Source organism: Octopus bimaculoides, chromosome 26 (genome assembly GCF_001194135.2).
Source record: "Octopus bimaculoides isolate UCB-OBI-ISO-001 chromosome 26, ASM119413v2, whole genome shotgun sequence".
In the NCBI taxonomy this organism is placed as follows: domain Eukaryota; kingdom Metazoa; phylum Mollusca; class Cephalopoda; order Octopoda; family Octopodidae; genus Octopus; species Octopus bimaculoides.
In genome coordinates, this window is record NC_069006.1 from 2,218,194 (window position 1) to 2,232,353 (window position 14,160).

General features: G+C 38.3%; 1 protein-coding gene across 5 annotated transcripts in view; it reads left to right on the plus strand.

Moving 5' to 3' along the window:
• The window catches only part of LOC106883979 (uncharacterized), a 130,492-nt gene that overhangs the window by 99,611 nt on the left and 16,721 nt on the right, over window positions 1–14,160 (plus strand). For all 5 annotated transcript variants that reach the window (XM_052976942.1, XM_052976943.1, XM_052976945.1 and 2 more), the window contains one exon: window positions 7,764–8,449. In XM_052976942.1, the coding sequence (XP_052832902.1) occupies window positions 7,764–8,449 (686 nt within the window). The remainder of the gene's footprint in view (window positions 1–7,763; window positions 8,450–14,160) is intronic.

The following is a 14,160-nucleotide window of genomic DNA, read 5'->3' on the forward strand; positions in this document are numbered from 1 at the left end:
AATTTACAATGTAAAGCTATCCTCAGCCGCAAAATTATTTCTCGAGGTGGTATAATTTCCTGGGGAGAGAAATAATTTTGCGGCTGAGGATAGCTTTACATTGTAAATTATACACATATTATATTATACACCTATTATATTATACACATATAAAGCTTGAAACACGTGTACCGCGGAATCCTTTGTAGTTTTATTGTTATTTTTGGGATTTACAATTTATTCTTTCACCGCAACCACTAGCTGGAACACACAGGTGCTTACAATTGTCAAGTATTACCTCTAAATTTCAATTTACCTATATATATATATTGTATAGCATTCATATTTGTTTATTTCCTATTTGCACACGTTATATACTATATAGCATTTAGTTGGGTATATTTACTATATAAATACTTTGTATGTATTACATAACATTCAGGTTTGTACATAGTAAATATATACACCTGATATTTATTACATTACATTCGTCTTTAGATATTCACTATATACACCCATAGCATGTTACCACCTACTAAATCCACTTCGAATTCATTAGTTGGCCTGGGGAATAGAATAGAAGACACTTGCCCAAACTGCCACATAGTGGGAGGTTAGGGTTGCTAGCAGGAAGGGCAGCCAACTGTAAAATCCTGCTTCCAATAAACCTGTGTCCAAATTTTGTGCTTGCCGGGGAAAAAAGATGTTAAACGAATGAGTGAATGTTACATATCCTTTTACTAGTTTTCATCTCTGTACTCCTGCCTTGCTGGATCCCCCACCTTCAAGATTGTTTTTTTCAGTCAATTATATCAACAGCAGTACTTAGGGACTTAATTTATTGAACTTCGTTTATCAAATAGCCGAGTACACGTTTGACATAAAGGGTCGTAACTCCTTCTGTGTGTGTGTATGTTGTGACTACCATCATGAAATATCCACTTATCCATGCTTGCATGGGTCAGGTGGACCTTGTGGCAGATCTTCTCTGGCCAGATGCCTTTCCTGCCTCCGACTCTCATCTGTTTCCAACTTATGTAATATTTCCTCATAGCCATGAGACACAGGCATGTTATATATATATATATATATATATATATATATATATATATATATAGGCACAGGCATGGTTGTGTGCTAAGAAGCTTGCTTCCCAACCACATGGTTCCGGGTTCAGCTCCACTGCATGGCACCTGGGTACGTGTCTTCTACTATAGCCTCGGGGTGATCAAAGCCTTATGAGTGGGCAGAAACTGAAAGAAGCCCATCGTATATATATATATATATATATATATATATATATATATACACATGTATATATTTGTGTTTGTGTGTGTCTGTGCTTGTCACCCCATCGTCGCTTGACAGCCGATGTTGGTGTGTTTGCATCCCCATGACTTAGCGGTTCAGCAAGAGAGACTGATAGAAATAAGTACTAGGCTTACAAAGAATAAGTCCTGAGGTCAGTTTGTTTGACTAAAAGGCAGTGCTCCAGCATGGTCGCAGTCAAATGACTGGAACAAGGAAATGAGTAAATGTGATATATAATCACAATCAGGTATTTCTAAAGCACACATAGATGTTAGCATATATCTCAGCTACACACATAGCCATGCATGCTCCTATCCCTCAAAATATACACACGTATACTCCCATACACACACACACACACACACACACTCACTCACTCACTCACAGACACTTATACATACACAAACATATTTAATGAATTATTTAAGGGGGGAAGGGCATTTTGGGGCATCCAACAACCACAGCCATTTTCATATTTGGTGAACTTCATTCCTACAGCTAAACCCAGGAGCAAATATGAAATATCTCAGGACTGTTCCAATGTTCTAGTTTCCATGGTTACACACACACACACACACACACACACACACACACACACTGTTTTCATGACATCACCCAAATTCTGTGACATTTAAATGTCTGACTGTTTTCAGATGAATTATTGATTTAGGAATGATTGACACAGCTTCGCAATTTTTTTGATCTCCTTAATTAAATGCCTAAATGTCTATAATGAGATTTATAATCTCTCCAGTTTGTAAACTAATCTTTACAGCATATATATATATATATATACACACACACACACATACATTTATATATATATATATACATACATACATTTATACATATGTATAATATATATATGTATATATATATACATACATTTATACATATATATATATATATGTATAATATGTATATATATATATATATATATATATATATATATATATATATATATATATATATATATATATATATATATATATATATATATATATATATAGATGCATACATTTATACATATATATATATGTATAATATATATATTTTTTATTCGCCCTTTTAAAGCCTAGCCAAGCTCATGGGTCCAGTTTCCCGGTTTCTATGGCTTATGTGTTCCTCCCTAGCTGGACGGGACGCCAATCCATCGCAGCGTTACTCAGGAAACAGGAAGAAAGAGTGAGAGAAAGTTGGGGCGAAAGAGTACAACAGGGGTCGCCACCCTCACCCCCCTGCTGGAGAGTTGTGGAGCTTTAGGTGTTTTTGCTCAATAAATACACACAACGCTCGGTCTGGGAATCAAAACCGCGATCCTCCAACCGCTCTCCTCCAGCCGCGCTTCTCCAACCACGAGCCTCCACATATAATACATACATACATACATACATATATATATATATATATATATATATATATGCATTTATATATGTATATAAATACATTTATATATGTACATAAATACATTTATATATGTATATAAATGCATTTATATATGTATATAAATACATTTATATATGTATATATATATACATTTATATATGTATATATATATACATTTATATATGTATATATATATACATTTATATATGTATATATATACATTTATATATGTATATATATATATACATTTATATATGTATATATATACATACATTTATATATGTATATATATACATACATTTATATATGTATATATATGTACATACATTTATATATATATATGTGTGTATGTGTACATACATACGTTTATATATATATATATATATATATATATACACATACACACACACTCACATATATATATATATACACATACATACATATATATGTATGTATGCATACATATGTATATATACATAGACACACATACTCGTATATATAAGTGACAAGTTGGAAATAATGGTCATTACATATAATTTCTTTATTAGAGCAAAATGTGCCAAAATTGCTCTAATAAAGGAATAATGTGTAATAACCATTGTTTTAAACTTGTTTCTTGTATATCACCCTGTAAAAACCGTTTTGTCTGGAGCCCATCCACAGACTTAATATATAGAATCGTGATGAAGCATAACTTTGGAACCTACCAAAAGATTACCTGGAGTTCTTCACTAATTGTAAGGTGGCGAGCTGGCAGAAAGGTTAGAACACCGGGCGAAATGCTTAGCGGTATTTCATCTGTCTTTACGTTCTGAATTCAAATTCCGCCGAGGTCGACTTTGCCTTTCATCCTTTCGGGGTTGATAAATTAAGTACCAGTTGCGTACTGGGGTCGATCTAATCCTCCTCCAAAATTTCGAACCTTGTGCCTAGAGTAGAAAAGAATATTGTTAGCCTGGTGTGAAAACAGAGAGTTTATGAAGTATTTCGCCCAGATTGACAATCTCTCACTATTGGTTCCACACACACACACACACACACACACACACACACATAATCACAGCCTCAGAATTTTATTACTGTCGTATAGTCTAAGATGGTTGAGAAGTTGTGATGTTGATGTTTTTTCCTGAAGCCTGTATAACGCTACATTGTCATAATTCTCTTTTGAATGGCGTTTTCTGATTAGAGTTATCTCCCTTGACCTATGCCGCTGCAATATTCTCGGCTGACCTACGATCAAACACGTTCAGGCATAGTGTATCTAGGACTAAATCCTTAAGAGGTTGCCTTTGCCTTTCATGTTTTTTTTTAATTTTTGGTTAGTGGTGGGTAGGTGTCAGTGAGATGAGTACCAGCTGAGCACTGGGGTCGATGTATTTGACTTGTCCCCCTCCCACAAAATACCAGCCCTTGTGCCTTTGACAGTACCAATATTGTTATTATTATAATTATTATTATTATTATTATTATTGAGCAAAGCTGCAGGCTGGCATGCAGGACGAAAGGCTGAGCAGTATTTCGCCTGTTGCTACGTTCTGAGTTCAAATTCCACCGAGGTCGACTTTGCCTTTCATCCTTTCGGGGTCGATAAATTAAGTACCAGAGAAACACTGGTATCAGTGTATTTGACTTGTCCCCTTCCCCCAAATTTCAGACCTTGTTCCTTTAGTAGAAAGGATTATTATTATTATTATTATTATCATTATTATTATTGAGTGAGAGAGCAGCACTTTCCATCAAAGTGACACTGGGGTACAAATATACAAAGTCCAGTATACCCGTCATCACTACCCGTGTGATAAAGATACACCAGGCACATGCATCACAGCCTTACATGTGCAACGTAGTGATCTCATATCAAGATAAACAGCGCATGACCTCACAGGCAGGGCTCAGTTAGAATTTTTTTCTGTTTGCATTGCCCATCTTGTTCAAAAGGTCCTCAAATAAGGGTTGTCGAATGAAACACCTATGCTTCCAAGTGTGAATTATTCAAACCCCAAAGAATTCCTCTCAACACATGGCTATGATGCTCCCCCACTACTTCTGCTCGTGATCAGAGATGCACATATCATCAGCCACCAAGGGACATGCTCAATTGGTTAAGGTCAAACAACTGACCAGCAAATCTGTGGTATTGAGCAGAATATTTGCTGTAATCCATCTTTTTATACCAAGCCAAAACAATGTACATGATAACACTTCCAATCAGTTAAGATCAGAAGCCATGAGAGCCACTGCCTGGTACTGCATCAGGGCATATTATTATTATTATTATTATTATTATTATTATTATTATTATTATTATTATTATTATTATTAATGTGATGAGTTGGCAGAATTCAGTTGTTAGTCTTGGTGTTTTATATTCTAGGTTCAAACCTTGTGGAGGGCAAATTTACCTTTCGTCCTTCTCAAGCCAATGTAATCAACCATCTCTTTGCTCTGAATTCCTGGACTTGTGCCTATGTAAGGAATCATTAAGAAATTATCCTTGTAAGCCTCCATAGCTCAGCGGTTAGAGTACTGGATTTTAAACCAGGAGTTGTGAGTTCAGTTTTCACTGAGGGCTATCATAGTTTTTTTTTTTTAGATGCGGGCATGGTAGTGTGGTTAAGAAGGTTCCTTCCCAACCATGTGGTTTCAGGTTCAGTCTCACTTCACAGCATTTCAGGCTGGTGTCTTCTACTATAGTTCAGAGCCAACCAGTGTCTTGTGAATAAATTTGGTAGGCAGACAGAAACTGTGTGGAAGCTTAGCATAGTCTGTATTTGTTCCCCACCCCCACTGCTGTGTTGGTTTGTTTGCATCCCTATAACCTAGTGGTTCAGCAAGACAAGCTGATAGACCAGACTAAAAAAAGCAAATAAATATTGGGGTCAATTTGTTTGAGTAAACCCTTCATAGTGGTGCCCCCAGCATGGCCCCATATTGTTTCAATTCCTGTCTAGGTTGATTTTTATTACATTTCATCATTCTGTGATCAATAAAATAAGTACCTGTAATATACTGGGGCTCGACAAAATTTACTGTACACTCCCCCCACTCCACCCCGAAGTGTGTGGCTATGCGTCTTTGAGAAATCATTATTACCATCTCACAGACTGCTGGTTGTTCTCTTTGAAGTGCTTTCATCTAATTTTCATCTGTTTTACATCTTCACATCTGTTGTGTGTTACACAAGTGGTTTATGTGGTGTATATATGTTGTGCACATTGTACGTATGATGTGCATGTTGCATTCCTGCTATGTGTTTTTAGCATCTTTTATTATCTGCTTTACATCTGTTGTGTGTGTTTAGCACCAGCTATGTACATTCTACATCTGTTATGCTTGTTTTAATTCTGTTGTGTGTGTTTTAAGATCTGGTGTGTATACATTTTACATGTTATGTGTGTCTAGTATCTTTTGTGTGTTTAGGATTTGTTGTGTACATTTTACATCTGTTGTGTGCATTCTACGTCTGTTATGTACGTCTAACATTTGTTGTGTGTGTTTAGCATCTGTTTTTGTATGTTTTACTTCTGCACTGGGCGTGTACCATCTGTTGCATTTATCTTACATCGGTTGTGTGCATTTAGCATCTGTGGTGTGCATTTCACATCTGTTGTGTATTTTACATCTGTTGTGTATCTTTTGCATACTGTCATGTATTTTTAACATTTGTCATGTATATGCTCTTAACATTTTCTGTGTGTTTCACATGTGTGTATATATATATATTTATAATATAAGTCTGTTGCACCTATTACATTATATTATATATCAGTTTATATTATGCATCATTCCATATACTGTATATCCGTTGTATATGTTGTACATTTGTTTATCGTTTACACCTGTTGTATATACTGTGCATGCATTTTCCATGTTATTCATCTATTATGCATGTAGCACAACTATTGTTTTGGTTGTATATCTTTCTAATGCATTGCATAGTGTTTTGTATGTATTACCTTACGCCTGTTTTTAAATTCATTGTACATCTGTTTGGTATAACATCTGTTGTGTGTAATACATTTGTAAAATACATGTACTGTATTTTCCGGTATGCAAGTTGACGTAGTGTACAGTGTAAACATGTAGCATAAACATTCAAACATCATCACTATCTTTCCAACTCCTGCTGCATTTCACATGGAGTTTTTGGCCTTCCAAAGTTGCCTTGGTGAATTGGTCAACCTACTTTTATTTTTGGGTGTAAGTTTTTTGGTCTGAAAAATAAGACTTGCATTTTGGAAAACACAGTTGATTTATTGAGTAAATAAATGTGTCTCTGCCTGTTGTATACATTGCACATATGTTGGTTATGTTGGTTATATAAGCACTTGTTAGCCAAAGTCAGAACTTACAGTTCTTATCCTTGGGTAGAAACTTCAAATTATTTACTTGCTTCTCAAATCTGCAAAAAAAAAAAAAAAATCAGCGTAGAATCCTGCCACAATGCATTTTGTCAAGTGGTTGTTGTCGTTTAGCCCCAGGTCAGTCTTAGCCTTGATCTGACAGAATTATGATCAGATGCATTCCAGCCATGACTGTCTCGTCTTATTTCTGCCGACATAGTGCATGGAAGCCTGGATGTGATTTGAGTGACATTTGTCTGTTATTTCTTGAAGGTCATGTGCTGGGTTCGTGTTTGGTGTTGGTATTTAGCCCTTAGTCGTCTCTAACCCAACAGACCTTATGATCAAAGGTGTTCCAGCCATAGCCTTCCAATTATTTTATTTCTAGAGACACAGTGTACTCAAGATCACACGCTTTGCAGTGTTCTTCTCAGCTACATTATTTGAGGGAATACCACTTGACAGCCCAGTGTTGGTTTGTTTATGTCCCTGTAACATAGCAGTTCACCAAAAGAGACAAATAGAATAAGTACCAAGCTTAAAAAAAAATAATAAAAAATTAAAAAAATAACTACTGGGGTCAATTTGTTCAGCTAAACCCTTCAAAACAATGCCCCAGTGTGGTCGCAACCCATTAGACTAAGCCAGAAAGGTAAAAAAATACAAGTTTTCATTAATTTTAATGTTTTTGTTGTTATTTAACTGAAATAAATTTTCTTCTCTTTTTTTTTTTTTCTGCAGCCGAAACTGTCCAGCATCCAAAACAGACCCCTTCCAGCCCTACCAATTGATAGAAATGGACACAGTAAATCTAGTATACAGCGATCGTCGCTGCAGAATTTATCGTCGACGGACGATGGTGATCACACGTCTTCAAGTTGCCACGTTCCTCTCCGAGAGTCAGTCCATCCGTATAACCCACGGCGGAGGGAGAGCTCTCCGAAGACTAAGGGCCAGAGGCCGCTGAGCGGAGCAGCATTTGATATAAAAAAAAGCTACAACGGTTACAGCCGGGCATTATCATGCGATGCCTCGTACTACGGATACAGATCCAGCGTCCACTGCCCCCAGGCGTCGCCTCTAGTGAAGCAGCAAAGCTTCCCAGAGACAGAAAGCACATCTCTGCAGCAGTTATATACGTTAGAAGGACATGGCAAACATATTGAGGAACCCTGCTTGCCCGCTAGCTGTCCAAACAACAACAGCAGCAGCAGCATCACTGACCACCAACATTGGCGACCAACACTTGACATTGGGAGGCACTTGTCGCCAATGGCACGTCATTCGAGAAAGGAGCCGCATGCACCTCAGCTCCCTATTTCCCAGCCTGGACCAACGTCATCTCCACAGTCGTCAAGGTACCAAAATGATAGTCTCTTTCAATACCAGGGTTATTATGATAGTTCCATACCGAATTCACCGTCAAGGTAAGTTCCAGTTTGCTTCCGTCACCTTTCAGTATTTAAACTGGTCGTATCCGGCCTAAATGTTTTCTACCTGTTTTATGCTCAAACTGGCCAGATCCATCTTCTCACACCTACTCCACAATGTTGTTCTATAAACAATCACATTATCGAAATATTCGGCCCCTCACATCTACCCTACAAAATCAATATAAAAATAAACAATCACATCATCGAAACCTCAAAGCTACAAGATAATCCAAGATTAATTCGAAACAATGTGAATAAATAAGTTCCACGTTTGAAAGAGTAAACCGAATGCCAAAGGATTATACTGGCCATATCCAATCCGATTATTCTACCTGTTATATGTTTAAGCTGTGGAGGCGCAATGGCCCAGTGGTTAGGGCAGCAGACTCGCGGTCATAGGATCGCAGTTTCGATTCCCAGACCGGGCGTTGTGAGTGTTTATTGAGTGAAAACACTTAAAGCTCCATGAGGCTCGGGCAGGGGATGGTGGTGAACCCTGCTGTACTCTTCCACCACAACTTTCTCTCAATCTTTCTTCCTGTTTCTGTTGTACCTGTAATTCAAAGGGGCCAGCCTTGTCACACTGTGTCACACTGAATATCCCCGAGAACTACATTAAGGGTACACGTGTCTGTGGAGTGCTCAGCCACTTGCACGTTAATTTCACGAGCAGGCTGTTCCGTTGATCGGATCAACTGGAACCCTCGACGTTGTAAGTGACGGAGTGCCAACAACAACAACATATCCAACCTCTTGCCTCTACTCTACAATGTCGTTATAAAAATAATTAATCACATCATTGAAATCTTGAAGCTACGAGACAATGCATGATTAATTCAAAACTATGTGAATAAATAAGGATTACATTTGACAAAGTAATCTGAATGCTGAAGAGTTAATTTAGCCCTTATTTCCTTTTGGTTTTGTCACAAAATTATCAAAATTGGCTGAGAGACCTTGCTGATCTCCATAAATGGTAACAAGATGGAGTTTTACTGCTGCCATTGTTGTTGTCATTGCTTAGGGTAGTGGTTGGTTAGGGAGCAACCATTAGGGATGCTGTTGTAAAAATGAAAGCTATATTATTGTTTGTCATCATTGTCGTCGTCATCGTTGTTGTCCTCATCATCATCATCAACATTGATGTTGCACTCTACCTTTTCCATGCTTGCATAGGTCAGTTGATGATGATGTAGTAGAGCGTAGCAGCTGAGGTGGCAGCAGGATTGTAGTTCATGTGGTAGTGGGGAAATAGCTTGGGCGACAGTATAATTGCAGTTGATGTAGCAGTAAGATAGTGGTTGGTGCGACAGCAGGGAAACAGTTGTTGTAGTGGTAAGAGAGCAGCTGAGGTGACAGTAGGATAGCAGTTGATGTAGTAGTAGATTGATTGCTAGGTTGGCAGTTGGAAAGCAGTTGATGTAGCTAGAGGATGGCAGAAAGAACACAGTTGATGTGTGTTGGCAGCTGGAGTGGCAGCAGGTTAGCAGTTGGTGTGGCAGTGGAATAGCAGTTAGTGTTGGAGTGGAATAGCAGTTGGTGTTGCAGTGGAATAGCAGTTGGTGTTGCAGTGGAATAGCAGCTGGAGTGGCAGTAGGATAGCAGTTGGTGTGGCAATAGGATAGCAGTTGGTGTTGCAGTGGGATAGCAGTTGGTCTTGCAGTGGAATAGCAGCTGGAGTGGCAGTAGGATAGCAGATGGTGTGGCAGCAGGATAGCTGTTGGTGTTGCAGTGGGATGGCAGTTGGAGTGACAGTAAGATAGCAGTTGGTGTGGCAATAGGATAGCAGTTGGTGTTGCAGTGGGATAGCAGTTGGAGTGGCAGCAGGCAAATGGTTGATATAGCAGTAGGAGGTAGTTGTTATAGCAGTGGGATGGTAGTTGGATTGGCAGTAGGAAAACAGTTGCTGCTGCAGTAAGATAGCAGCTAGTGTGGCAGTAGGATGGCAGCTGGAATGGTGGTGCTTTCTTTTGACATTCAAACTAACTTTGGTGACATCCTTTATTTCTCAAGATTTCCCACCCTTAAAACAACACAACACCCTACTACAAAAAACCAAAAACAAACTGATCCTACCACCATCACCACAACCACCACCACTGCCACCGCCACCACCGCTGCATGCTACAGAAGCCCATTTCTGTACTACATCCCGAGCTGTTTCATCAATGATGTTCAAAGTACAGTACCGGAACTGACACTTCCGCCTTCAGTAGTGGTAGTAGCATTTGTGGTGGTGGTGGTGGCGGCAGTGGTGTTGGTGTTGGTGTTGGGAGTGGGTGTGTTGGTGGTCATGATGTTGGTAGTGGTGGTGCTGCTGCCAGTGTCGATGATAATGATAGTGGTGTTGGTTGTGGTGGTGGTGGTGGTGGTGGTGGTGGTGGTTGTCGATGGTCTTTCGTGGTGTTGGTGCAGCTGGTAGTTGGTGGGGGTAAGAAAATGGTAGGGGGTGGATCATCCTTAATGCAGAGCAGGTTGTGGTGGTGGTGGTGGTGGTGGAGGGGGGATTGACAGTGGAATATGTAATTTTTAGGTCAGGCCCTAACTTGAAATACATTTGGATGCATTTGTGTGTGTGTGTGTATGTATGTATGTATATTGGTTATTCCATTTCACAGTGGTGTGAGCATACATACATTAATTATCCATCTATACATACCTACATATATGCATATACACACGCACACATATTAGTGGGTAAACATACACACATATATACACGTACACACACACATACATGCACATACATACACACTCAAAATGGCTGTGTTTAAGAATTTCGTTTTGCAACCCCTGTGGCTCTACATTCGGTCCCATTGCAAATTATTTTGGTAGTACCTCAACATGGCCACAGTTTAATAAATGAAAGCCCAAAAGAAAGTTAAGCATGTGTGTGTGTGTATATTCTTTTTTTTTCTTTTATTCTTTTATTTGTTTCACTCATTTGACTGCAGCCATGCTGGAGCACCACCTTTAGTCGAGCAAATCGACCCCAGGACTTATTCTTTGTAAGCCTAGTACTTGTTCTATCGGTCTCTCTTGCCGAACCACTAAGTGACAGGGACGTAAACACACCAGCATCAGTTGTCAAACGATGTTGGGGGGGGGGGGACAAACACAGACACACAAACATGTAGCCTGTTGCTTGTGGTTAGTGGTACTGCAGGTCTTCTGAAGTCTCTCCCTATAATATAATGTATTGTTGCCTATAGTCTATGGTTCATAGTATGGTCAGATATTCCATGGGTGTTCTAAGGCATGAACTGGCAGCAACGTTAGCACGCCAGGCAAAATGCTTAGCGGTATTTCACCTGTCCTTAAGTTCTGAGTTCAAATCCTTCTGAGGTCAACTGTCTTTTATCCTTTCAGGGTCAATAAATTAAGTACCAGTTGCATACTGGGGTTGATGTAATCGACTGGCCCCCTCCCTCCATATTTCGGGCCTTGTGCCGAGAGTAGAAAAGATTGTGTAGGTGCTCTGAAGTCTCCTCCTCTACAAAAAGGTACTATATTAGTAATGTTTTCTGATTCGAATCAGTAATCAGTCAAAATTAGTCAACAACACACACACATTTTTGTTTATCTTTATATAGAAAGTTGTTCCAATATATACACTTTATGTATGTGGTGGTGTGGCGGGATTCATAGGTGTGTTTGTGAACTTCATACGATTTTTTCCACTTTTAATCAGAAGAGGTTACTGAAATCAGTGTCAAGGGTCTCAAGAGTTTAATGCCGAACATTTATCTCTTTCAGAAGTGCCATGCATGAAACTCCTGACCCCTGAGTCATTTTTGTAATTTTTTGCTGATTAATAATAATAATAATGATAATAATAAATAATAATAATAATAAATAATAATAATATTAATAATAATAATAATAAAATAATAGGCGCAGGAGTGGCTGTGTGGTAAGTATCTTGCTTACCAACCACATGGTTCTGGGTTCAGTCCCACTGCGTAACACCCTGGGCAAGTGTCTTCTACTGTAGCCTCAGGCCGACCAAAGCCTTGTGAGTGGATTTGGTAGACGGAAACTGAAAGAAGCCCGTTGTATATATGTATATGTATGTATGTGTGTGTATTTGTTTGTGTGTCCGTGTTTGTCCCCCCAACATCGCTTGACAACCAATGCTGGTGTGTTTAGGTCCCCGTAACTTAGCGGTTCGGCAAAAGGGGACCGATAGAATAAGTACTGGGCTTACAAAGAATAAGTCCTGGGATTGATTTGCTCGACTAAAAGGCAGTGCTCCAGCATGGCCACAGTCAAATGACTGAAACAAGTAAAAGAGTAAAAGAGTAATAATAAATGCCTGGATGAAGTACCAAGCAGTGGCTCTCATGGCTTCTGATCTTAATTGATTGGAAGTGTTCTCATGTACATATATTCAAAAGATTGTGCTCATGGGAACTGCCCATATCCTACGTAAAATACTGTATATGTAATCTGAAATATAATGTGTATATCCATTCGAAATGAATGGATATACACATTATATCATTGTTTGAACACACATACACACACACACCTATGCACAAACTTAACACAATTTATATATGAGATAGGATTCTTTCAGTTTCCATCTACCAGATTCATTTATGAAACTTTGCTCAGCTGGGGTGCTGCATACAGATTGAAACTAAAGCCATGTGGTTTGGAGAAGCTTTAACTTACATTCATATGAAACAGTTTCCATAAATGACACATGTGACTCCAATTGAATGTGTTGAGTTACATTTTCTTTTGTTTGTCCACTCATTCATAGCTCTGTCTCTCTGTCTCTCTCTCCCTGTACATGTATATATATAAGAAATCTGTGAGTGGAACAGTGAAAATATGCAAAACTTTTCTAAAGTTCCAAATCTGAATTTGTCTGTGTTGATTACATCCCAAAGATGGAGCCTTGTATCTTTGTTGGAAACCAGCTCCCTCCTCAGTGGAACATTTATAATAATTGAAAAATAGAAGAGACATACATACGCATATATATATATATGTATATATATTTATACATACACATATACATACATACAAAGTTATTTGAACACATACACATTCGTGTAAGAATATAGGCATGTATATATATGATCTATCTATCTATCTATCAATCAATCTCTCTCTATATATATATGCATGCACACATATATACATATACATCTATATGTATGTATTTATATATATATATATACAGATATACGTGTATATACATTTCCTTACATACACACATGCACAGATGTATGTGTGTGTGTGTGTGTGTGTAAATATGTGTGTGAGTGTGTGTGTGTATGCATATATGTACATATATGTGTGTGTGTGTGTGTATATATATATATATATATATATATATACATACACGCACATATCAGAAACCCCCTCTCTCACACACACATACACACACACAATGCACGTGTAACATATTTATAATCATTCATATATGTGCATACACATGTACTCATTCATATACAGACACATCTTGTCCTCAATTCTTTTCCCCCACAGAGGGGCAGGGCATGCCACCATCCAACGAATCCCCCCCCCCCGCTACCTATCTCCGCGTGTTCCGCTCCAGCACTGGAGTGTATCATAACTGTAATTGATTTCACTTCGTTCGCAACGCACTGTAATTCGTTACTGTGCATTAGCACACATGCAGACACACACACACACACACACACATATACATATATATATTTATATATATA